This window comes from Rhyacophila brunnea, unplaced genomic scaffold, assembly GCF_057557595.1.
Source record: "Rhyacophila brunnea isolate RB1 unplaced genomic scaffold, BYU_Rbru_1.0 scaffold_3, whole genome shotgun sequence".
Lineage (NCBI taxonomy): Eukaryota > Metazoa > Arthropoda > Insecta > Trichoptera > Rhyacophilidae > Rhyacophila > Rhyacophila brunnea.
This window is the reverse complement of record NW_028232965.1, coordinates 2,201,013-2,228,680: the sequence shown is the minus strand read 5'-3', so window position 1 is coordinate 2,228,680 and position 27,668 is coordinate 2,201,013. Positions and strand designations below refer to the sequence as shown.

General features: G+C 29.3%; 1 protein-coding gene across 7 annotated transcripts in view; it reads left to right on the top strand.

The window, feature by feature from the left end:
* dnc (phosphodiesterase dunce) overlaps positions 1-27,668 on the top strand; it is an 847,926-nt gene that overhangs the window by 583,118 nt on the left and 237,140 nt on the right. For all 7 annotated transcript variants that reach the window (XM_085953045.1, XM_085953044.1, XM_085953046.1 and 4 more), the window contains one exon: positions 18,220-18,405. In XM_085953045.1, coding sequence (XP_085809171.1) covers positions 18,220-18,405 — 186 coding nt within the window. The remainder of the gene's footprint in view (positions 1-18,219; positions 18,406-27,668) is intronic.

Below are 27,668 nucleotides of genomic sequence, written 5' to 3'. Positions count from 1 at the left end.
GTTTATTAGATAATTCATAGTGCAGCTTATTTGAAAAAAATAATTTCCAAGTGTATTTTTGGAATTGTTATATTCCGCTTAATTTTTCAATTATTAAGTTTTTTCTCCTTCCTAGCCCAAAAAGAGTTAGCTGGTTTGCAGAATAAGCAGTCGATATGGCGTTATATGTAGTGTTTTTTATAAAGTAACTGATATCAAAGCCGCTGAACTAAGTTGGGTATGGGTAACACATGATCGGACGCAGTGGAGGGAAATGAAAGAAATATACGTTTAACACTGAACGTTTATAGATTGAAGAAGAAGAAAAATTATAATAAGTCATAAAAAATAACTTTATATTAATACAAAAATTGGCGGTGGGTAAGACGGAAGAGCTAAGCAAAATTGTAAAGTTTTTTAACAGAATAGGAGTGAGGACCTGATCGACGGATCCCCTTCTAGAAGAGAAGAGGCGATATGACAGCGAGTCGCAGTCAAAGCCTCGGTAAAACCACAAAAAAAACAACTTACATGAATTGACAGCTGAAAAAATAAAACAATAAATTGTCTCCCATTTCCTAACGGCAGTTTAGAAATCTATATAATCATCTCGAATTTAATTTTGAAAAGGGAGCGTATAATCTTGCATTTTTTCATTTAAATATGCTATAAGCACCACATCAATAATACAGATTAATTCATCATAAAAAAAACAGTTTGTTACAACTTGAGCGTTATGGAGAATACCCTTTTATATTGTATTCTATAATTTGTATTTTTTTATTTTTGACATAGGTACTTTCATACATTTTCCTATCATGGCCCCCACTAAGGTTAAGGGCAGTATGATGTCCTACACTAGTGTTCCCTAAATGGTATTCCCCAATGGAACCCCAGGGTTTCGCAAGGTAAAATGAAAGACGTTTCGTATATTTTTAGTGATTTGTAGTATTTTTAAATAAATCCACTAAAATAATTGAGTTGTCGGCACTCGGCATTCCATTATAAAGCACTGATCGCCATCCCTTTTTATGGTAGTCAAGTAACATGCGATCCTTCAATATATTTGATAAATAGCCATTTTTATTAGTTTGTAAACATACTAAAAACAATTAAGATTAATGTCTACACATAAAATATCATTAAGGCGATACTTCAGTAAAACGGCAAATAATTTTCAACTATAGGCGCGCGATGAAATTTTGGACTCGCTGGCAGTCTGAGAGCGAACGTCGAGGTGTCAATACGTAAATTTTTTTCGTGATGGCGACGGGGGTATTAATTCTTAAATCGTGTAAAGATGACTAAAAACGTTACCCATTTACTTTAAAAAGAAAACATGTCAATGAATATATTATTATTGTTACTAATAAAACAATAAACAGAACATTAAATGGACGCACGTTGGATTTATATGACAAATTATATTTCGGTCGGCATGCTTCAGTTGCACCCGCGACCCGCAATCCGCGCATCGCCTAGCCACGATCTTTTTAGACCATGCCTCAACTGAGGTATAGCCTTAACTTGTATCAATCATCGTATCACATCGAATTTCACCACATAGCCACATATTTGTAATTGTTAATTAATTGTTTTCAAGTAAAATAGCGTCACAGAGGACTTTTTTTTACTCTTAGGGGAAATTTGTGATGTATGTTTATCTCACTTAACTGGTCGACCTGACACGCCGGGGCCCTTTTAAGACCGAGCCCCTAGGCTACATCCCTGTCAGCCCCCCGCCCCTGTGGGTCCCATGTTGCATATACTGGCAGAAACATTAATTCATTTTTATAATAAACATACCCAGATTGTGTTGGATTATGATATTACAACGTTTTTATTAGGTCATATTCTTATTTATCCAGTGGTTGTTTATCCAGTACAAATCTTGCAATCGATTTTTAACTAACTTCCCGACTAGCTAGACATTTGAAACTTTTAAAATATATCAGAACACGATGCCAATGCATTTTTTTAATGTAGTCATCCATCTTTAGTAAGCCATCTTTAAGTAGAATTGAATTCATTTTCAGTTAATTCTGTTTTGTATGAAAAGCTATTTTGGAAGAAATCCGTAATCCAATCCACTATTATTGGTTGCTAGGGGTCTGGGGTCCTAGCAACTAAATTATTAATATATACGTGCGTTACTATGGAAATCAATCTGAAATATCAAAATGATATTTCAGTATTATTTCTATCAAGTACAAATTTTTTGATCGTTTAAGCTAGTCAAGTCAAGTTTATATAATTCAACAGAATATTTAAAAACGTTGTATTTAAATAGTTCTTTTTATCTTGTAATTATTTTTGTTAAGTTAGGGCGTTTCCCCAACAGATAAAAGCATTCGTCAAAATATTCATGTAGTAAAATTTAACGATTGGTGTAGTAATGACATATTACCTACCTTTTTCTTATCATTATTAATTAATATCGTAATATCTTTGATGATAGTTGGCAACACTGGGTGGATTTTCGCCTAAATGACAGCTCGAATCGTATTATTTATTCCATGACGAATCAACGTTATTATTGCTTCTTGGGTACTGACGGTGTTCGTCGTTAATTGATAAGTAGTCAGTCTTTATTTCTGTCTGGTCTGTGTCGGTCGCGGTCACCGTAATCAACGTTGGCAATCCGTCTAAGTTTTGGCGATTTACAGCCATACTGTCATGTTTAGCACCAGTTAAAATCCCTTAAACGTCATTTGGAATCTATAAAGTGTAAATCATTTTAATACATAACTATTGACGTAGTTCCTTAATGAAATAAATTAGTGTTAGTGTAGTGTTTTTATTATACAAAGTTATAAAGTTAAAGTATGGTGAATACACTAAATACGGCGCGTAATAATTTAAACAAAATTGTTAATTAAGAGTGATTATCTAAATTAGTCTTAGCGAATGCCTCATTTATAATTAGTTATTTTGTATATAAATACATTATATTAATTTTATTATTGTATCAACGCTGACGTGGTAAAACTATATTGTTATTCTACATTTTTTTCTAAAAAATTTATAAAAAATGAAAAAAAAAAAATTTCTATAAAGTAATAGTATATTAATTATAAATGTGTCTTCAAATTAATATATACCAATTATACATTTGTACATATACTATGTAATATTCCTATCGTCTAGTGTACATTCAGTACTAGTGTCAAGCGCATAATTTTAATGTTTTTAGAAACTAGCACCGTGATAATGCCTAAACTCTTTATATAGTTATATGGTTTTTATACCTTTCATTCAAATATTTTTTTTTCATTATATATTATATCGTATTGTTCATTAATTTTTGACAATATATGCGTAGAATGTATCAATATTATCCTCATTTTACTATTTCGAAATATCTGTGTTCATAACATCAATGGTAGGTACAAGTAATTTTTTTTTTACTTGTACTTTCTATTAGATTGTACTTATTATTGGTAATGTAACGAAGATTGTAGAGAAAGTAATTTTAAATTAATAATAATATTTAAGTAGGTATACAAGTATTAAATTACTTATTGGCGCTTTGAGTTTTAGAAAAAAAGGCATTTACGGAAGTAAATTTTATTTTGAGCAATATACACGTTCTTTCTTGTATGGAGCAACGTTTTTGTAATACTTTGTAAAAAGTACAGTGAATACAATTTTTAAGGTATAAACGAAGCCGATAAATCTATATAAGCCAAGGATATCGTTCTGAAAAGATTTGGCGTATGACAAATACGGAAATCATTGATGTACATAAAAAACCGTTTAAGTAGACTTAAATATAATCATTTTATCAATGTTTATTCGTATTTTTTCTTACTGAATGCACAATAAACTCTGTGATACAATATAATGATTTATTTTCTCGTAAAAATGTTTATATACTTATTTAAATAACATATACCTACTATAACAAAATTTCTTGAGTAGTCATTTGGTAAATACATATTTTTCAAACTCAAAAAACATGCGATTTGATGTATATATAATATTTATATTACAGTAGTGAAGGATGGAGGTAGGCTGTCAAGATCCGATATAAATAGTGCACACTAAACTTTGTCAGTTATACGTATTTGTTTTCATTGAACTAAGCCTACAATATACAGATGACTTTAGTAAGTTTTTAAAATTCAATTAAACCCTGCGAAAACCAAGCCATAATAGTCAAAAAATACTCGTCTATCTATAAAATATATATAATTATGACATTAAATCATACATAATTTTGGATATTTAATAGATAGAATAATATTTTTTTATATATTATGGCTTGGTTTAAGCAGGGCTTAATAAATTTAAAAAAAACTTACCAACAACATGTGTAATATGCATTCTTAATTCAACAAAAACAAATAATAAGTATGAATGAAAAAGTGTCCACAATTTCGTTGGATCGCCCAAAGTATACCAAAACTACTATGGTTTGGTTAGGCAGGGTTTATTTGATTTTTTTAAACTTACATACTCCATCTGTAAATTGTAGTCTTAGATCAATGTATGAATGACAAAGTCTAATGTGCACTATTTACGTCGGATCTTAACAGCCTACCTCCACCCTTCGCCACTGGAATATTATATCACTTTTGTTATGTTGTCTTCAGATGTTTTCCAAGAAATAGCACAGACCTTAAGCCTAGTCGGAATAAATATTTAAAAAATACAATTTCTTTAGATGTAAACATATTACATACAACACGGACCTAAGTAAAACGATATAAATATTATTATTACGTTCTTTGTTGGAAACATGCGAGTTAGATATATATTATGTACTTTTCATTATTACTTGCAAAACAAACTAGTCTGCTAAATAGTACTAATCATTTTCATTATTTTATCATGTCTAAAGTAAGATTTGCTTTGTGACAGTCATGCTTTTGCCGAGTAACGTTTTGTTTGAACATTTCTGTTTCAAATGATATTATTTAGAATCTCGATCTTGACTTTGTGGTGTTTGTTTGAGTTTACGTTCTGTTTTCACGAGTATTACCTATGTCGCAAAATAATAATAATAATAAATAATAATAATAAAATAATAATTAAATAATTAACAATAACGGGTTTATTAAATTTGTAATAAGTTTATATGAAAAAAATAGTATGTTATACAAGTATTTTAAACAATTCGCACCATGGGTACTTTAGTGTATTAAAAGCATACTTCAGTGAAACGGCAAATAATTTTCAATTATAGGTGCGACGAAATTTCGTGCTCGCTGTCAATCGGAGAGCGTGTCGAGCTGTGAACACGTCAATTTGTTTTGTGATGGCGTCGAGGGAATTACTTCTTAAATCGTGTAAAGATGACTAAAAAACGTTACCCATTTACTTGAAAAAGAAAACATGTCAATGAATATAAATGTATTATTATTATTACTAATAGAACAATAAACATAACATTAAATGGACGCATGTTGAATTTGTATGACAAATTATGTTTTGTTCTGCACGCGTCGTTTGCACAATCTTCGCTTCGCGTAGTCACGATCGTTTTAGATCGTGACCCAGCTGAAGTCAAAAATTATCATTTTGTAGTTAATAATGTAGTTTTATTCAGAATTGTTTGCTTTATTTATTGCTTTAATGTAGAAACTCAAACAAAATGTGAAATTCGTTGTAATTGAGTTAATTCACTAAAGTATTTTGAAAATATTTTAAGAAGTTGACTGCTTTACTATTACTTATTAAGATATATTCATACTATGGTAATGCATTAATGTGATGTGTATTTTTGATGCCATGGTAATGCATCAATGTGATATATATTTGGTGCATTATTGTATTATTTTGATTTGATATACTAAAGTATTAAGCACATACGAAGTTCTTAAACTTACCGCAATATTACAAATTATAAATGATTTGTAACTTCAAACGTTGATATCTGAAAACTATACCTTTGGAGTTGATACAATAAAGTACTCATGGTGCGAATTATACAATTTGTGGTAATTTTGTCTTGTTAAAAATAATATTAACACTGCAAAAAATAAAGATATTCTTTTTTTTAAATCTAGCTGAAATTGGCATAATCAATACTAGATAGTGAGTGACTCGCCCATAAAAATAATTAATTAGATACACGTGTTTCCGTCGAAAGTGTTTATTTGTGAATAATAAAATGACTACAGCTTAATCAAAAAAATAGTATGTATATTTTTTGAAATGAGTAAAGTTTTCGCTGAAGTGAATTCAGCAGGGGTGCGTATGTGGGGTGGTAATGTGCTACGAGTGCCGAGAAGGGCGCGGAGCCACTCGTTGACGGTACCCACTTTGGGAACCATTGTTCTTGGAAATCGTAAAATGTAAGTACAGACGTGATGCCTTAACGGTTTACTGAATTTGTTGAAAGACTTCAGAGCTGTGACTACTTGAACACTAGCATTTATTATTATTTTTGACACAATTGTGTTTTTTATATTAAATATAAATCTGGGATGATATTATTATACATACTCGTATTATTTAACAACAGTGAATCATCTATCATTAATAATAATTAATTTTTATTTTTCACAAATGAACAAAATTGGTTTTAGTTAACAATAAAATTAGGAAAAAGTACAAACACCATAGATAATAATTTTATATTATGTTTTCATTAAATTAACTACTTTGGATTTTTATTAAAATTATTATTCTACGTTTTCGATAAATAAACGCTCAATTATTGATAGAATGTAATTTATTATATTAAGCTTTAAAATACAATACACTGAACGTATACTTCTTTTCATCCAAAATCTTGAAAATATGGTCAAATATAATGTATTGAAGTAAATATTATAAAAAGTTGTTTAAATTTTAGTTCACTACAATATTATCTGGTATCTATCCGATTCTAACAATCTTATTTAGAAATACAAAATAAATATTTATAGGAGTATTATTATGTAATAGAATATAATATTAGTGTGTCGATAGAATAATTATAATAAGTATTTTATTTTCGCCGATACATCGTTTTATTAGATACAATATTAAAATATTAAATAAGAAAAATATTTTACAAGAGAGATACTTATTAGAATGAACATAATATTGGTGTACATTTCCATTCTATATCATAGAACCAAGACCGATTTCCTTGTATAATATTATCACATTGGTGACAAAAGTCTTATAGCACATTATTTGTTCAATTTATTATGTATTTATACATTCATATTCTCCACTTCAAAATCGAAATGGTACTCAGGTATGTCAGAATTCAATCATGTCAATAATTTCTAAGTATCTATAATATAAACTAAAAGAATTAATCGTCTTACTTAACGTCGGTCATCATCTATTATCAAATTATACTACAATGTGTATTTGTAAATACAAAATAAATGTAAATTAATCTTATATCAATATACATACTAAATAAATATCAAGGAACTTCATGTTATCTACATTTTTTTATATGAACAATGTAAAAGTAAATAAAAGATAAATGAAAGTTAAAATAATGTTAATAATATGAATTTTGTGACAAATTTATTAAAAACATGAGTTTATGAGGACAAACCAAAATAATTATCATTATATGTTTGTTATTTTTTTAATAACATACTCTTTCACAAAGAAAAGACAATATAAAAATTTCTTTCAGCACTGACGGCACAGCGTTTCTGTCCTCATTAGTTGGCCATTAGATATAAATAGCATGTTATTTAAATGTGGTAATTAAATAGTTATTCTTAAATGCTCCGCGGTGAAGAGTTAAAATATCAGCAAATAACAAGATTTATAGAAAATGAAAACTAAAATAACGAATAATTTTCTATTGAAAAAAGAACATCTTACAAAATATCCAAAAATAATACAATATATCATGGGTATTATGACATATAAGTCGCTATACATAATAATAGAATCTATTCTTTCAAACATCACATGAAAACATTTTCATTTATGTATGTAAATAATATTTTAGAGAAGGTTCGCTTTGCATCAGAAATACATCACAGAAGATCATACAAAAATATATCGCAGATTTCATTTCAATCCCCGGCCGACCCTTAATCTTAGCATCTATCATCCCTATACGTCAATACCATGTTCATGAGGAAATTTTCAATTTCAATATTGAATGGGGTGAGAATGCGAAATCTTTTCAACAAAATCATTTAACCAAAATTAATATAAACCTACGAATGGTTATTACGTTGTATAAAAAAATGTGTACTCAAGCGAAAGCTGATTTAAAATTAGCACCTACCTAATTACTGGCAAATTAACTGTTAGCATTTTCTTTGAAAATGTTCAAGTTTTAATTTTTCTTTCGTATTTTATTTTATACAAATATTTAAGTAGGTACTCCGTAAGACTGGAAATGTGATTTTATCATATTATATTCTAGAACATGTTTGACTTCAGCGAATCTATTCTATACACAAGACTACTTTAGGCCGCTATCTAGGATAGGAAAGTATCCAAGTATTAGCACGTATTGCAACAATTATAATAAGTTAGTTGTAATAAAATTGCTACGTTTTAACAGCACCTTTCTTGGCTGTGATAAATTTTAGAGTGAGATAGATAGTTTTGACAGTTCAGACGGCTAACTTATTGTAATTGTTGCAATAAGCGCTAATAATTCGATAATTTCCTACCCTATTTAGCTGCCTTAGCGGACCGAAAGCAAGCTTGTGTATAGAATAGACCCACTGGTGTATATTATAACGTAGGTATCTTTTTTCTTAGTTCTGCTATTCTTATTCAGTAAGTAATAAAATATAATATGTCGACATTTATATAAGCGTATTACCTTTTTCTAAACGTCATTAGTGCCAAAATGTCATTTTTAAGTCGATAGCTATTTCTATCTTGACACCATTACCAAGATCACAAAAATAGCACTCCCAATTCCATCACGTCATATTTAGTCAACTTGCTGTCTGAAATTCTCGTTGCATAGATACCTACTTCAACCAAAGTATCATATTTATTCATAAATTAAAACAATAATTATATTGCAAAACTGTCTCCTATATGTATACTTACATATTTATATTGCAATATCCTTAAGCCACTGAAAAATGTTAGCTTTATTTTTTATTATCTATTACTTATATATTTTAGACTGAAACACTTTTCATACAAGCAATAAATATTATAGCATTAATAAAAAAGGGATAAGAAAAATATATCTTTATTTTTGCACGGCGTTTTTAACAAGATTTTTAAATAATTGTGTAGCTTGAATACCATTGATTAACGGATAATAATTTACATCGACATTTTACAAATTCATTTTATATAAAAAGCGTAAGGGATGATAACGAAACTGCTTTCGTCGTTCGTTAACTTGTAATGCGATTCAGTAAAAATGCTGAAAGCTCTAGAGCTTTTTAATAAACAGGCAGCTTGCCTAAACGATGGAAAAGGCTCCGTAGAGCGGCGTTGAGAGTTAAATTTGTATTGAAATATGTGTACCAGTAAGACAGAGTATCGGTGAGAGAAACTGATGCTTAATTGCAAACAGTTCGTACATTTCAAATAATACGTTTAGGTATCCAACAAAATATTATTACCAAAATATTCATTTAAGTATTTTGTTCTATACCATAAGGTAGCGTTTATAGAAAGATTTCCATATTATGAATTTTTATCAATATTAAAAAAAACAAATTATGGCTTGACTGCAATGACAATTGAAGACCTGAGAATGAAAACTGGACAAAGACCAAATAGTGAATTTTACAGGACAACCTAAAAACTGATTTAAAAAATATGTGTGATCCTATAATTCAAAAAGTGAATGTAACATGATAGTTAAATTGATTTGAACATGTTAAAATCAAAATAATTAAATATTTGCAGATACATATATTTTATCAATTATGATAATTAATGTAAATGAATATTAATTCCGTTTTTGGCTTATTTATTTTTATAAATATTTTTTTATTACTAGTAAACATGTTACAAAATATGAGAGTACCTATCAACAATATTTTTCATTCATTTTGGGGATCAACATCTCAACATCGTATATCTCGTTCTCAAACTCATCAATAGAGTATTTTTTTTTATTATGAAATCACTGAAAAACCGTTTCTAAACTTTTTGGTCTTTATCCTGTTTTCATTCTCAGGTCTTCGATTGCGGTCAGGTGTCGCCTATTTGGACGCATTGTTAATACAGTAAAGTTGTAAATAATGATATTCAGTTATTTGCGGTATTTCGAGATTATACATTTAAATATTTTAAATGTAATAATAATGGTCAATTATATATAAAAAAGTTATAATGCAACTTTTACAAATAAATCTCGGACCGAAAATCTCGATGATTGCCACATAACGCCACGCAACGCGGAATGATTTGCAGTTAATTAATAAGTGTTAGAGATCTCTTTTCAGCTTCATATATTTAGACTACATCTCTATCAAAAAAGGTTTAGTTACCGCCTTTGATTAATAGGCTAAATTGAAAGATACTCGGGTTAATTATAATTTAAAATACTTATTTCCACAAATAATTTTATAGAAAAAAGGGTTTTTTCGATGTATATGTGACCTATTTTACAACGTTTTTCTTAAGTCATATTTGTCCGGTGGTTGTTTGTCCGGTACAAATCTTGCAATCGATTTTTAACTAACTTCCCGACTAGCTAGACATTTTAAACTTTTAGAATATATCAGAACACGATGCCAATGCATTTTTTAAATAAAAGTATTAAAAAAATGCATAGCCATCTTTGAGTAGAATTGAATTCATTTTTAGTTAATTCTGTTTTGTATGAAAAGTTATTTCGATACCATTATTGGTTGCTAGGGGGTCCTAGCAACTAAATTAATAAATAATATATACGTGCGTTACCAATCAATATGAAATGACATTTCATTATTCAGTATTTCTATCAAGTACATTTTTTTTGATCGTTTAAGCTAGTGAAGTCAAGTTTATATGATTCAACAGAAAATTTAAAAACGATGTATATAAAAAGTTATTTTTATCTTGTAATTATTTATTATTTAATTTATCAAATTAAATCGTATTACGATTATGTAAGTTTTTCATATAGTTGGAAATTAAAACAACTTAGTTTATTGTAACAAATTCTTTACTAATAATGTTATAGAGATACAAATTATAGCATAGGTAACCATTTAATCAAATATTTTATTATACACATTCTTATATGAAAAACATTTACAAAAAATGTAAAAAAAAAAGAAGTTTTATTTATTTTGTGGAATTTAGACCATGTATATGCAGCCGCGGTTTATCACGGCCGTCTTCCATGACGCTATAAATGTATCAGAATGCAAAGATTTTAGTGCCACACTTCCTTGTCCCGAAGCGATGATGCACGGTACTGATATTTTTGTAATTATCAATATTATTAAAATAATATAGATTTTATTGATTTATAAATAGTCGAGTATGTCTGTTTTTATTACATATTTACCATTTTTATATTTTTTCCGAAGGCGAATTGTCCGCCAATAAAAAAACTGTCCCGTTGTCATGGAACGGGGGCGTGGAAAACGCCTGAATAATTTTCCATCTCGGATCAGTCGGCAGGTTGTTGAACATATTTCCACATGTTTACACAATGTCACGCCAGCCAACCTTCGACGCTCCCTCAGTACTAATACCCATCCCCAGGAGGCAATCAAAACTTTTTCTTATTAGTACCTATCTAGAGCAACACGGAAAATTTACACGTACGCGGCTGCCGATGTATTTAAATTCAAAGTTCGACAAATAAATTATAAATTTATGTCTATAAATAAGTTTCCCGCGCTTACATAATTAGTTTAATTTTCCATATTATTTATTATCTTGAGCGAATGGAAGCCTTAGTTTAAAATAGATACATAATAAATTGAGCTTGAATTAACATAGTTTCGTTATTAATTCTACCGTAGTCTACCTATGTAATAATGCATTTTAAATTGTGTTTATATGTGTTTCTTTATAATAATTCATTAGGTGGGTAGTAATTTACTAACGATATTATTATGTATGTTCAATAATTAGAATGTTGCATTCTTAAATCTTGTGAATTATTCGTTGAATAAAAAAAATAGTATAAAAATTATTAGCAAGTTCAAGCAAGTTACAACAAAAAATCTTGGAGTAATCCGTGACGTCGGTTAGTAATTAAAGTAATAGCTACTTTTATTTAAAATACAAAAGCCGATTGCCAAATAGTAACTCAATTTATAAAGCGCTTCAGTGAGTATTAAAAAGGCCAATAGTTAAAATTTGTCGTATTTAAGTATGACTCCTTTAGCATAGTGGACTATGTGCGGTGGGCGCGATACCTAAGATATGCAGGTTCGATTTCTGCGGGGTGTCTTACTTTTTTCAAAAAGATTTTTTTCTATTAGTTATTATAATATATTTTCTCAGAAGTATTTTCAAAATTATGTATGTTCGATAAAATTAACGTTTAAATATATTATTTAAAAAAAAAAACAAACAAACAAAAAAACAAATTTTTGGAGGTATTATGATCAAAAAATATAATCTTATATATTTATAATACTAGTTCATACACTTAACTTATCTGTACATATAGCAATACAATGGCATAAATATGAACGACACAGAGTACAGCTGCAAATTGCGGATAGCTTTGAGAGTGTCGATGAATTGAAAGGTGCCCTGGCGGTGGGTAAGATGGAGGAGCTTGGCAAAATTGTAAAGTTCTTTAACAGAATTGGAGTGAGAGCCTGATTGGTAGATCCTCCTCAAGATGAGAAGAAGCGATATGACAACGAGTCGCAGTGAAAGCCTCGGTAGAATCATTTAAAAAAAAACCAAATAGTTGGAGTGTCCAAGTGAAGAAATTAACAAACCAATCGATAGCACCTACCCGAAATATTGCAGAGGATAGAGAAAACTGAAGTAGGCTGTTCCCTAATATTATCACAATACCAATTCCATGGTGATCATGATCAATCTTCAAGTAAGATTCTAATTTATAAAAAGAATGTCATTATTAGAGAGTTCTCTTTTTCCAATAAATATCAAAAATTGATTTATAATAATAAAGTTGGTATCCGTTTCTTGAGTGAATTTGAAACATCAGAAGCATGAAGTAATTATTTAAAGTATTTTTAAGAATGATAGTTGGATCGGTAGTTTATTTTATATAATGAGCCATTGAGACAGGAAAGAGAAAAATATTATTTGGAATCCCATTAAGGACAATATTTTTATAGGATTTTTCTGATAAAAATATTTCCAATATTTTAATGAATGAATTATACAGAGTTAAATTGTGTTTCTTCAATAATTAATTTAATGAATATTTAAATGTTGCTCCTACAAAACTTATACAATTTTCATGATTCACGATTCATTATTTATTTATCTCTCAATGACCTGTTTTTATTTCGTACGAATAAAACCCTTTCAAACTGTAATAAATAAATTGGATAATGTTTGAGGAGTCATGATTATATTTTTGATAATTTATATTTTCATGAAAGTCGTTACGTTATTAATTAACTATATAATAACTATTCCTTATCCAAATATATTTTTGTAATAAAGTAAATTACTTTCCATGGTTATTTCATATTTTTACTTTATCCGAGATATTGACAGCAATTTCCTTTCTTCGAAACGGTCGACTATACAAATAATATAAACATACTGCGAAATGGGGTTGCCATACGAATGCAGTTTGGTGTTATGTATGCTTGATGGTTAAGTTTATTTAAACATAACAATACCTATATATAAATATAAACATTATATTACTCAGATTAAGTAGAATTAACAACAAAACTCTATTTGCAAACCATTATAATGGAGTTATACCACGTAAACACCAGTTTAATTAACAAGCAAAGTAGAGCATAACCCACACAGTGGTGTTTATATTATAATACGTTTAACGAGGAATGATTGTTAGCCATTCTCCCAATCCATCAAGGCTCTGGACCAAACATACAATGATAAAACAATACTTAGGTATGGCATGTGTATCGGACTCGGGATATAAACTTCGCAATGGTTTCAACGACGGACTGTCTGCCGACTATGTAATCGTAACACATTTTTTTTATTGGCTGTACAATTCGATGTGGACCTTGGCCGCCTCATGAAGAGGTTTCTTTTCTACGATCAATGCATGATAACCAATAAGGTGAATACTTGAAAAATAATATGTAAGTTTTCTAGACTTGGAAATTGAACTCCAAACTTAATTCTTCATAATCGAATACTTTACCGTTTGACCATCACGATTATTTATAATATACTATTAAATTATACACTTAACTGGTTTTAAAAAAACAATAACAAAAATTCTATTTATCGTAATGTACCTGTATCCAATTTTCATTAACCATTCAAGTTAGACGATTATGTCGATATTTACGGTTAAAATAGTAGCATAATTATTTGAACTGGATCTAATATTTACGTAGTTAGGTAATTAATTTTTATATTTACAACTGTAAAGACACTCATCTATTTATTTTTCATATTTTTTTAGTAATTTAAAATATTTACTTTTTATAAATAATTAAGTAGGTACGTGCGTTAGTTAGCTATTATTCTGATGTTATACGGTACTATGAATAATATAGTTTGAAAATAAATATATATAATAGATTTTAATGGATTTAAGTTTCGTTCTAAGTATACATTTTGAGTCGTTTTTTGCAACCCAAGTTCCCAATACGTTACCCAGTGCGATTGTTTTTCCTAGTAATGACTATTTATGCACCTATTGAATATATTATTAGTGATTAGGTATATAATTATCTATTAGGTAAGGTTTTTTACAAACACTTCAACTATTCATAATTTGTTTGATATATTTTATTTATTTTTACACTGAATCCTTGACCTTATAGATAGGTAATAAAGTTTTTACATACTTTATTGTATTAATTTATTATGTAATTTTGAAATAAATGTATTCGTTTTCAGTGTGTATTTACCATTGCGCATAGTGCCTGAAACTTGGGTCGCAAAAAACGACTCAAATAAAATAGTACAAAATACACATCCATTAGAATTTAAATTCAAACTCAAAATTCAAACTCAAATCAAATACCCTCGATCGATAGTTATAATATTATAGCCGTATATGTGTCTTGAAATTTAATTCTAGTTTAGTAATAAATAATATAATTGTAACAAACCATTTTATTATTTAGAAATAAAATTTAATTGCTTAGTCGTGTCAATCTGATAAAATATCTGCATTGTTTCATAATATTTCACTTCTTTTGTATATATTAAAATACTCGGTATGCTTATGAGGCTTGCTTTGAAAGCGTAGATTCTTTGTCAAACACCAGGCATGATGAGACAGTGAGTATCACTAAAAATGAAGTCGATACAAACAAACGAATATCAGATGTTTGCATAGGCTCTTATTTGATATCTTTCGTTTCAATCAAAAATGAAATCTACAATTTTTGACGCTGCATATTTTCCAGTTGCCCCAAAAATAGATTGCGAATTGTTTGAAATCGAGCAAAAACGTGTAGAATAATTTTATTTCCTATGGAAATGTTTCTTACCAGAGACAATTTATTTCGGATACACTTTGTGCAATTTGCTTTCGTAGAATTTGCATTCAAATTTGTCACGTTTACCGGCTAAGAGTAGACTCATTTCTTCTTTCATGCAAAATCAGTCTTTATGAACTTTTACTCCAGCAATTAATGTACATCAATCATTTATATGCAATAATTCTGACTTTGCTAATTAATTATGTACCTATATCATCTTCAGTGATATTATAATCGTTTCACGTTATAATTCATAACCTTAAGCGGATGATACAAATCATTCAGATCTATAGCCAACTGCACAATCATCATCTTTATCCCAGGCTCTGTGCCTTTTAACGTCGTACACCCATCTCTTCCGACGTTAAAGCCGAGTGCCTACTGTAGGATTCCTTTATAAACTATATGGAGAGACCCATCGCATATGTAAATTTAAATTTAAATTCAAATTTTATTTATTTTTTCGTATATTTAGTGAACATTACAAATTAATAATTTAAAAAGATCACAACATGAAATTTAGAAATAAAGAAATATTAATAAAATAGTGTTATAATATATATATTATTTAAAAAAAAAATAGATCAGTATTAAGTTATTAAACAGTAAAAAAGTGTGTACACAAAAATTATAAATTAGATACAAAGAAGTACACAGAAGGGGTTGAGCAGACCCTATTTTAAGAATTTATAAAACTATGGAATATGTCAATATCTCAAGTGATTTGGTTGAACAGAGTTATTGCCCTCCCAATGTGCATTAAAAATGGCAGGTTAGTGTTGCACCTTGGAAGAACAAACAACTAATGCTCCCGATTTGTAAGACAGTTATCTGGATAGACAGGTCAATTCTACCAAGAATGGCGGAATTATTATTTTCACCGCGCATAAGTTGGAAAAAATACGTCGCCAACTATAAATATATCGTCTAGTGTTTAAACTAGAGTATGTAAACATCCTTAAGAGGAAGCCAGTTGGGTAAAGCCATGGATAGTATCCATACAATCTCAAGTAAATAAGTCTCAAAATTTATTTCTTTTGAACTTGCTCCACCATAAGGTCGTATTTCAACTGATGCGGGGCCCAAACAATCGACCCACTCTCAAGCCGGCTTCTAACTAAGGAGTAATAGAGAATTTTTAATACCGTCACATTAGAAAAGACCCAGGAAGTCCGCAAGAAGCCCTACATTTGTAACTGGATGATAAATAATATCCCAGTATTCGCATTTTGACGATACGATAGTATTTTGAAAAAAAAATGTGTTATAGGAACACGTTACTAGCTATTTGTAAAGTGCTTTTGCTAAAGTACAACATATTCAACAACCCATGTAACATGTCTTGACATCATGGAACAGGTTACGTTGATTATAGGTTACGATAGATTATAAATTATTAATAGTATATAATATGCTAACAACGTGTACCTCTGCGTGTTTATATAAATGTTTATTACCTGTATTTATTTCCATATAAAAAGCAATTGCGTTCGCTACAATCATTTTTTATTACTATACTAATCTCAGTATAGCCAAAAAATACATCGTTGCTAAAGCAACATTAAAATATTAACATGTAAAAGGAGTTATAGTATGCAATGGCCTTTAAGATACTTTAAAGTATGCCTACAAGTGCTCGACTGTTTTGACCTATGTAATCTTTACGCAGGTAACTAAAATATAATTTTGTTTTATAAATATTACTGATGATCTGATGACTTAGTAGGTTTCTTAAAAATAGTATTCAAAACATAATTTTTCTCAGTATAAAATATGCGAATTTTTTTCTTATATAAACCTTAACGCCTAAGGTCGCATCTTCGATATTTTATTACCTTGTATGTAACTAGCGAATCACACGTTAATTCTAAGGTCTTTTTTTATAAAATAAGTAGGTAACCTTTAATTTATAGATTTAATTGCATTGCTTCAAAAAAATAATCTGTTGGTTTTGTATTTTGTTTAATTTCGTTCTCTGTCTATTTTTCGTTGATTACAATCGTAACTCTATTCAAAAGCTCATTTAGATATATATCTGCATTTCACCAACGAGATAGTTGTAAGAATATATAAGCCAGTAGCATCCGTACAGTATTGATTACTTGTTTTAATTTAAATGGAAAAAAATGATAATTATTCAAATATACGTTTCTCGTTTATTTATAATTATTTGTAAGAATTCATTTGTATTTTCCTTCATCATACGATAACATAAAATTATAAATAAAATACAAACCGTAATCAAATAAATTGTTTAACTTATGTGTTAATAAATATACGATATTGTATTCTTCGACCACAATATAAAATTTAAATAGGTACCTTTCGTACAAACTCTGAAAATCAATAATTAATGTTAAAATGTCTGAAATATAAAACAGTTGTGAAAATGTAAATTATGCTACAAGTACAATATACTTAATGAAATAACCTGTCCGTTAGTTAAATAATATTTTAGTTGGCTATTATATTAAACTAAATAATTGAAATGGTTATTTAAATAAAATGGTCTCTTGTACACATACTGAAATTATGATTTACCTAAGTATGATTAACTTTAAACTAAAAACAATTATTAATTATTATAAAACAAAATCATAAACATTAACATTATTGTTTGATTCAAAAAAATCAATCGCGTTAATAAAACTGTTTCGAATGTAATTAATGTGTTCTTTTTTATTAACACACTTAATAATTATTTAAATAAACGTAATAACTATATACTGTAACGTCTAATATATATTTTTGTTTTCCTCAACAGTTTCGATGTGGAAAATGGCTCAGGCGTCGGCGGGCGGAGTCCCTTGGAGGGCGCCGCGTCCCCCTCGGCTGGCCTCGTCCTGCAGAACCTGCCGCAGCGCCGCGAAAGCTTCCTCTACCGTTCCGATTCCGACTTCGAGATGTCGCCAAAATCGATGTCGCGCAACAGCTCCATCGCAAGCGAAAGGTAAGTTTCTCGGCTACAACAGCTTCGTTTAATCGTCGCTAGGTTTCTCTCGGAAAATGCGTTTTCATTTCGCTAGGAGTTTTCTGTTGTCATTCGTAGATGTCTTGCCGTTTTCAGGACCACATTTCTTATTTTTCCATGATTGGTATAATGATAAAATTATTTTTTTCAGCATGAGTAGGCGTATAGATTTCATATTATCATTCATTATTGTCTTCATTAATGTGTGTGTGTGTGTGTTTGAATGATCAATGAAATAAATTTAACATAATAATTTTAATATTATTCTATCTTGATTAGTATTCGTATTATTTCATATTCTTTCCATTGTGGTGTTTTTTTCATTAGAATGATACGTTATTCTAGCAGTAGTTTTACGATTATTTTATTTTTAATATGATTTATGCATGAGTCATAGTTGAAAATAAATTTATTTTAATTGTACCCTTACATTATAATATTATCCCCTTTCCATAAATTAGCAACTCACATACCATTTTTCATCTATAACATCATTAAATTTGGTTTATTTAATTATAAGGTCTTGGAAAAATTATTCCATTTTTTCAATATTCGTAATAAAATTATTGATTTTCTTGATGTGACCCGTCGTCGTTGTATTTTTGGATTCGTACTAATCTAAAAGTTGTCAAGAGAAAAGTTTTCGACGCTCGATGATTGATTGTTTCAGAAACATATTAAAGTAAAGCATAGATTTATTAATAAATAATGGCAAAAAATAGATTAGTCTGAGTAATAAGTTTAATGAACTTGTTTATTGAAAGACAATTTCACTTAGTATCCTGCAATTAAGTAAGCATAATCGAAAAATAATTGAAAATATTATATTCAATGCTTTGGCAAGAACTATGTATCTATATATATATATTTTTAAGAAAAAGTACTTACACTAAAGTTACCATCATTTCCCACTCTAAAACCATAAGTCGCGAATTTGATCACGAAGCTAGACATAAAAAATGCATGTTATTTTTTCAATAAGTATCTGATCCAGCGCACGGACCCAATATCTCAGGTGAATGTTTCATAAAAACGTCTGGTACTATTTATACGCTCCACTGCATGTAAGTCTATCTATGCTCCGCTTATTGGCAATTTATTTTAACTATAAACTTACAATTTATTTGCGACATGAATTGTAATAAATATAAGAGTAAAATAAAATTACTGCTATATAAATTGTGAGTTCATGAAATTTAATCAGCGAATTATTATTTTTCTTTCAAAATAAAAAAAAATCGGTGTGTATACTTATGTACGCGTGTTAGAAGTTATGCGTCTTATTGGAGTGCCGCTGGTTTAAAATTATCTTTTTGCTTCATTCCGTATTTATTAATATTATTTACTATTACTATTTTAATTATCTTGTTAAATTACACACTCAGAAAAAGGACCGCTTATTAGAGAGCCACTGGTTTATTTCTATACACTTTAACTTATATTACTAAGTTTAAATTATGTCGCGCTTTCGTAACGGTGTTTCGTAACTCACAATTTCACCCTATACTAAATGTCTCAAAAGAAGTATAACTTCAATAACGGAGAATTTGAGAAACTCCGAGAGCCCTTTTTATTTAGGTACCTCTTCCAACCAAAAATGCTTACCGAAGAATAATTCAAGAAATTTCATTTTTCGAGCAATTTTTCCCCAAGTTCTCCAAATCTTCTTTTGCGAAATTATTGAACGGTAATATTATATACATTACATTACAATACATTTTTTCCCTAACGGCAAGTGACCCACACAATCGATGTGTACAGTGCTGAGACTATAAAATAGTCTATAAGTAGAGGTCAATTTTAATATTGTACCTTACCCACACAAGACAGTTGGCCATTTCTGCAAGGGCTATTATATTGTTCTTCTTTGCGGTTAAATTAACTAAACAATATTTTAAGATAAGTAGGTATACTTAACAGTATTTATTGTTAATATATTCAGATATAATAGTAAGTAACAGTTAATAACATCAAATATAATATTCTCTTATATTTGATGTTATTAATATGGGTCAATTAAAACGACAATTTTATTTCAATAGTAATATCATACTTTATTTGACAGATCTAAAATATTATAACGTCTTGCGCAATGAAAATAGCCAAGAGAAAGGATTATTGTTATTGGTGAAATATTGTTTCGCTTTGTGAATTTCCTCCTTTTTTTATGCGACTAATGGTCAAAACTACGTTTACTTATATTTTTTTTTAAATAGTTTCTCAATTTCACTACGTTCCAAAAGAAGTATAACTTCAAAAATATCACCTAATAAATAACATTTTAAAAGTGTTACAGATAGTGCTAAATATAAATAATGTTATTTTTTAAATGCATATTATTATTATATATATTTTTTTTTAAATCGGTGTGTGTACAAATCTACGCGCGTTAGAAGTTATACTTCTTTGGCGTAACAAAGCAAAAAAAAAACTTGTGATAAACTAGATTCTTCGACTAGCTCTTAATTATCTTGTTAAATTACACACTCAAGAAAAAGGACCGCTTATTGGAACGCCGTTGGTTTATTTCTATACACTTTAACTTATATTACTAAATTATATAATTATTTATCGTTGTTTTTATTTCTAAAGTAACAACTGCCACTATGACGTTTAATATTTTGTTTACGTAAGGAATTGCAAATGGCCGACAATAATAAATTTGCTGCCTAGCAACGGAAGAATTATATACTATAATATTATACTATATAATCGTCACTATTGCAGTATCATTCTGTGGCGTAATGGTTGTGCGTTCGGCTGATAACCGAACAATCGTTGGTTCAAATCCAATCGAGTGTGTTTTTTTGTGTGAAAAAATAAATTATGTGTTACATGTCACACGCCAAAAATACACTCTGATCTAATTTTCCAAACGCGCTTAAAGAAGTATAACTTCAAGAAATAATAAAAAATCAATATTCTCTTTAACACCACATTTTTCCAAGTAAACAAAATACGCCATACGGTATAGCTTCATTAGCTAATACTTAAAACATTACATTATAAATAATATGTGTAATTATCAAATTACTACGATACGAACGATACAACTTTGGTTATTAGATCAGTCGAGAAATTCTCTCGCATGTTCAAAGAGCGGGATGCTTTAGTGGGGCCGACTTCATCGTTTACCTGGTGACGTCACTGGAGCGCGTCAAGGGCGAGTGGAGGAATCGACAATCGGGCCAAGTGGCGGGGCCTCTCCAGCCAGCCGCTTCAGATGGAGCTCGCGAAAGACGTTTCAATACGCGTAATATCCCGTCGGTTTGAACGGGCGGCAGGCCCAAAGAGTCGCCCCTTGATCGGCGAGTTTTTCCCGAGTCACGTCGATCTCAAAGAAAGTATTTAGAAGTCGAAAGATCTTGGATGAATTTAAAAAACGAACAGCTAAATTATGGGAAAATGGAAAACAATACAATACAAACCTTAGACGAGTAATACCTACGACTTTTTTTTATTTTTTAGCGCGAATTTGCTTGAAAATTTGAATTTAACTTTATTCGAAACACTCAAACGGACACACTTTATGTTCTTGTATTATAATATTATTGTGTTTAAATCTTGTATTTCTGTACTATTATATCCATGACAATAATATAAAAACTCCAAAATAATAATCAGCACATCTATTCTATACACACTTATCGACAGCTAAAAGCATGTGAAAATAAGTTAGCCGTCTAAACAGTCAAAACTGTTTATCTCGCTCTAAAATTTAGCACACCCAAAAAAGGTGCTGTTAAAACATAGCACGTATTGTAACTTGTAACAATTACAACTAACTTATTGTAATTGTTACAATAAGTGCTAATTCTTCGATACAAAACTACCCTCGATAGCTGCCGATAGCAGTCATCTGTATAGAATAGATGCGCAGATATTGTATATAAATAAATAATCATGAAATCATCATCATTAACGTACCTCTGCAGATCTTAACTATGTCGTATGCTATCTAGTAAGTGGCCTTTAGGCCTCCCTTTTGTGTACAATTGGATCACTACATGTATCCAGCAATTGTCACATGGTCCATTATAGAACATTAATAATTAGTTAATTGTATATTTATGTTTACAACATCTTTTCTTCACTTTTTAATAGCGCAATCACAACAAAATGACTTGTTTTATTACATTTTAATTACTTCGCACCTTTAGTTAAGTATCTACTTTGAGTGGAAAAATCATTAATAAACACATGTTTTCCAATAAATCTATAGGTACTTAATAATTATTAACCATTAATCAGAAAGGATATAGATTTTTTTCTAAATTTATCTTACATTGTTCGTTATGCAAGTAGTTAGGTTCATTCTATTTTTAATATTTTAAAAATAACAACTGACCTTTCACTTTATTTCAAGTCTTTGATGAATCCTTCCTTTCCTTTTTTGACGTAAACGTTTCCAGGAAGCAAGATGCTATGAGTCTGACGATAATAATTTTCGAATTATTTACTTCAGTGTTTTAAAAATTCAAACATTTTTACGTATAAAATACATTTAAACACTTTTTACATCCTACATATTTTTTTCTAATTTATAAGCACCAAGAAATCTGAGTTATCGTTCCTCAGATTAATCAAGACGAACAAAGGGAATTAATTAATTTTTAACTCAAATAACTTTCAGTAGGTATTTGTCTTTCTTTTTTTATTTTAAAAGGCCGTCTCTTAATTAACGTTCAAGAGTGTTTATTTTTTTTTCTTAAGCATTGTAAAAAACAGGCTACATTATTATGTATGATTGTTCTCAAGTGAATAGTATTTTATCGTTGTATTTGTATCATTAAGAAACCGTCAAAGGAAACTGAAACAAAAGATATACATAACACAAACTTCATATACATATTATGCTAATATGTAACCTACTACATTGGACGATTTGAGATCACAGTGTTACAGTAACTAGGTAATACGTACGCAGAAAAATCAATAAATGGATTCTTAGATAATATTGAACGGTTTCTGTTTTATTATAAAATTCATTCTAGAACTACTCATTAAACTATAATCCATGAAATAAATACAAAACGATGTAGCATAAAGCTTAGATCATCAGCTTATTGTAAGAAATATATCTTTGGTGATCGATGATGAGGTGGAGAAAGGTCGATGTTGCCTGAATGTTTGGAAGAGCGTTTATTGATCATTACAATTAGGGAATTCAATCCCGAGCCAAATTTTTGATCCCGGGATTGGCATTTTTTCGATAGTTAATATTATATTTTTATATATCCAAAAAACATTGATAAAATCGGTCAAAAATAAATCTAGTATAATTAAATTTATACTATTTAAGACATTATTTATTGTTAATATTGTGCACGTTCAATCTTGGAAATAAATAGGTTTAATGGAGTAAATAATATTGTTATATAAATAATAATGTGAGTGTAAAACAGTTTTATTTATTTATGAATCTTTTTTATTAATTTGTGTGAAAAAATAAAATGAATTGGCAACACATGGGTAATAAAATCAAACTTCATTCAAACTTAGTTTATTTCTAATGTCATTATATGTTATTAAAAGTAATTTTGTCTGTTATATTTTAGTTTTTATTTTATTCTCCATAAAAATTGTTAAAAAAAAATATCCCGAAAATTTTGGGATTATGTTTACCAATCCCGGGATTCATAGGTATCGAAAATAGTCCGGGATCCATATACAGTATACACTGAATACAATAATAATGATAATAACGGGAGATTATAATCGCGGATGTACTGGTGAAATCGATGTGATCAAGAGATTCATTATATTAATGAACTGAGAAACTTGATTCGAGTGAAGTGGTGGTTTACTACATCGCATGACGGACTCGATGGGTTGAGTGAAGATTTTTGCATTGTCCTTCCAATTTATACAAATACAGTATATTACAAGACATAATATCGCAATTACCAATCATAACATACCCTACTTATCTAGTTATGATTGAGGAAATGCTGACAAATATTATCGCTATATTATTTTGTTTTGCCAACAAAAGATACATATTAAAATGTGTCACTCATTTAATGCTGAAATGAATTATAATCTATTAGTTTAATTTTCAGTTAAAATGCTTTCTCTTTATTTGTTAACATAATATTATAAAGCATAGTAAAACTTTAACAGAATATTTTCATAAATATATGTTTAAAGAAAACTTTTATAAATCAAAATAAATAACCAAAGAGAAAATTTCATTTCAGTAACACTGAGTATTCAAAGTTATCCGAATAGATTAAAGTTAGGTATTAATACTGTTCGCATTAGGTATACGTCTCGAACAGAGTTCATCTGAGGTTGTATTTAGTAGTAACCTAATAAATGCCTAAATGAGTGATCTCGCCCTAGAGCAAAATGTTACACGTGTTCCTGAGACGAAGCTAATTTACAGACAGGTAGGCTCCTACACCCTCGCAGGTTGTCCTACGTCAATTCGTAAAGCATTCTAATCCACGGGTCTACCACACTGCGCCTTATCATAATATGTATAGACGTATTATTTATATTATGCGCAGGGTTGGCGAATCTTTTTATGTATGCGTGCCAAAATTTCCCAAATATTATTTTTCGACTTTCTGACGTGCCGAGTAGATTTTCATGAGGAGAAAATAAAAAAAAATGTTTTAAGAATACAAAACGTTTAAAAATTACAATATAGTTCTTGAGAGTCTATTTTTCAACGTGTTTCTAGCCAAATGCATATCTTTGTGAGGTCAGTGCGATAATATTATGTGACGCATAAACATTAAGGACCGACGTATACAATTATATACTTACATATTATTTATATTAAAAGTAATGTTTATTTTTTAACTGTATTGGCCTACTATTTTTTATACAATGCAATCTCTCATTTGTGCATGAATTTCGTCGTTTCCGTTTGCGGATATTGTGATGATGGTTGTTCTTAATAATTGTAGGTAAGTTTATTTTCTCTTCAAAATAAAACCTACGTTCAATCTTGGAAATACACAAGTTTATTGGAGTAAATAATATTGTAATATAAATAATAATGTAAATTTAATAGGAGATTGCTGTTTCTGATAGTAAAGACTTAATGAATGGATTAGCGAGATTTAAAATAGTAAAGGAAATAATCATGGCGTACTTATGGCCTTTCCGCTTCATAAATCTAATTAGTCAGCCAAATATGAAACTGCTGTAAAACGTATGATATCATGGTGGAATTACTTTGTTAAAAGTGCAAATCATTGTTTTTTTCCAATCTTTCCATTTTTAATAATTTATGTGAAAAAATAAAATGAATCGGCAACCTACACATGGGTATAAATCAAACTTCATTCAAACTCAGTTTATTTCTAATGTAGTTATTTTTTATTAAAAGTATTTTTTCTGTTTTATTTTCGCTTTTATTTTATTTTCCATAAAAATTGATCAATCAATCAATCAATCAAGACAAAAATCAATCCCGAAATCCCGGGATTATGTTTACCAATCCCGGGATTCATAGGTATCGAAAATAGCTAGGGATCCCGGGATCCCGGGATTGGATTCCCTAATTATAATTCATAATAATAATAAATAAATATATAAAATGTAAGTTTTTATGAGTTTACTTTACATATAATATATAAATATATATTATGGTAAATTTACAACTTATATTATTATGAAGTTTTTGTGTTAAGTTTTAATATCAAGCTTTTGTGTCTTGTTTTATGTCACGTTTTACGCTCAATTTTAGCCTACTTCCTGTATACTTATTTTTATATACTTAATATAAAACTTTAAATTCTGTATACATGACGTGGTGACAATACATTCTCGAACAATTTGGTTCCGTTATGTACCTACTCGAGACCTGGGGTCTCGACTCCCGATACAATATTCTTGAAAATAACTAACGTTTTGTTAATTATACTAACGATGTGATACGCTTTCTAGTTGGAAAATTAAAAAAAAAACATATCTGTTGTCAATCTACTTTTCGAGATACTATAAAATAAAAATTGCATCAGTGTATGTTGTCGTTTTATACGTGTAGTTGGTGGCTACGGGTATAGGAGGCATAGTCCCACTAGTGTTATAATATAATATAATAAGATTATCTTTAGATTAGATTAAGTAGATAGATTATTTTTCGACAGTTATTTAACAAAAAAGTGTAAAAGTAATTTTCTATCGTTTTCAATAGCCAGATAAAATATATAGATGATAAATTTCTATATTTATAAGTAGGAATAGAAGTAAAAATTATTAAGTCCATTACTATAATTATAGCATTTAATGAGTATTACATCTCATACGACTTTGTAATAATAAAACATTCATGCAATAAAATAAAAGAAAACTTTGACTAGTATCTAAAACAAATAAATTATGTCGAGATTACTAAACCAAAAGTGCGTAAGCCTTAGTTTTTCAGAATATTTTTACATTATCAGATCAATTTGAATTTCATCACAGAATAACTTTTGCTCCCACAGTTTTCGGATATTTACGATATCAGTCTAAACTTAACTATACAAACGCATACATAACTCATTGTTTGCCAATGTGTCTTTTACGTCCGTTTTAAATGCTTAATTCGATGTAATGTATCACAAAACAACACATTAAAAATCCTAAGTCGGTTTTCAAATACTTACTGTAAAAATTCTACCAAACAGTTGTGTCTTTAAATTAATAATAATTACTTTAAACATGGTGTAATCATCAAATTTTACCATGATCCCAAGATAAATAATTCATAATATCAGAAAAATAGTACGTATTATAATCTATAAAAATTTAATTGTATTTACCTCATACTATGTTGTGGTAAATACAGCGTAAAATTTATATAAATAAATTGAAAATGAATTTCTGCAAAGTAACTAAACCTGTTGAAAAATAAATATAAAAAACTCTTTTGAATTAGTATGGAAAAATGATGTATAATTGAGCAATTATTCAGCGATGTATTTACTCCCTGAGTATTGTCGACATTGACTTTGTTTTGAGGGATTGATTACATGTTACCCGTGTAAGGAGGACCCGATAGCTCCGTCCCAGTCTTGCCGGCTGGCTGAGGTATGGTTGTTATAGTCGCGTCTCTCTCGCTCCAGGTGTATCGATCCGCGTTGGCATGTCCCAGCCAACCGGGACTTCGGCCGACGGCGGAGGAGAGCTATCCCATTCAATGTCGTTGGGCGATCATAACTTCACTGGAAAACAAATCGACACAATAATCGTTACATATTGCGCTACACACAACTAAATATACAAGGTAAATTACGTAATTT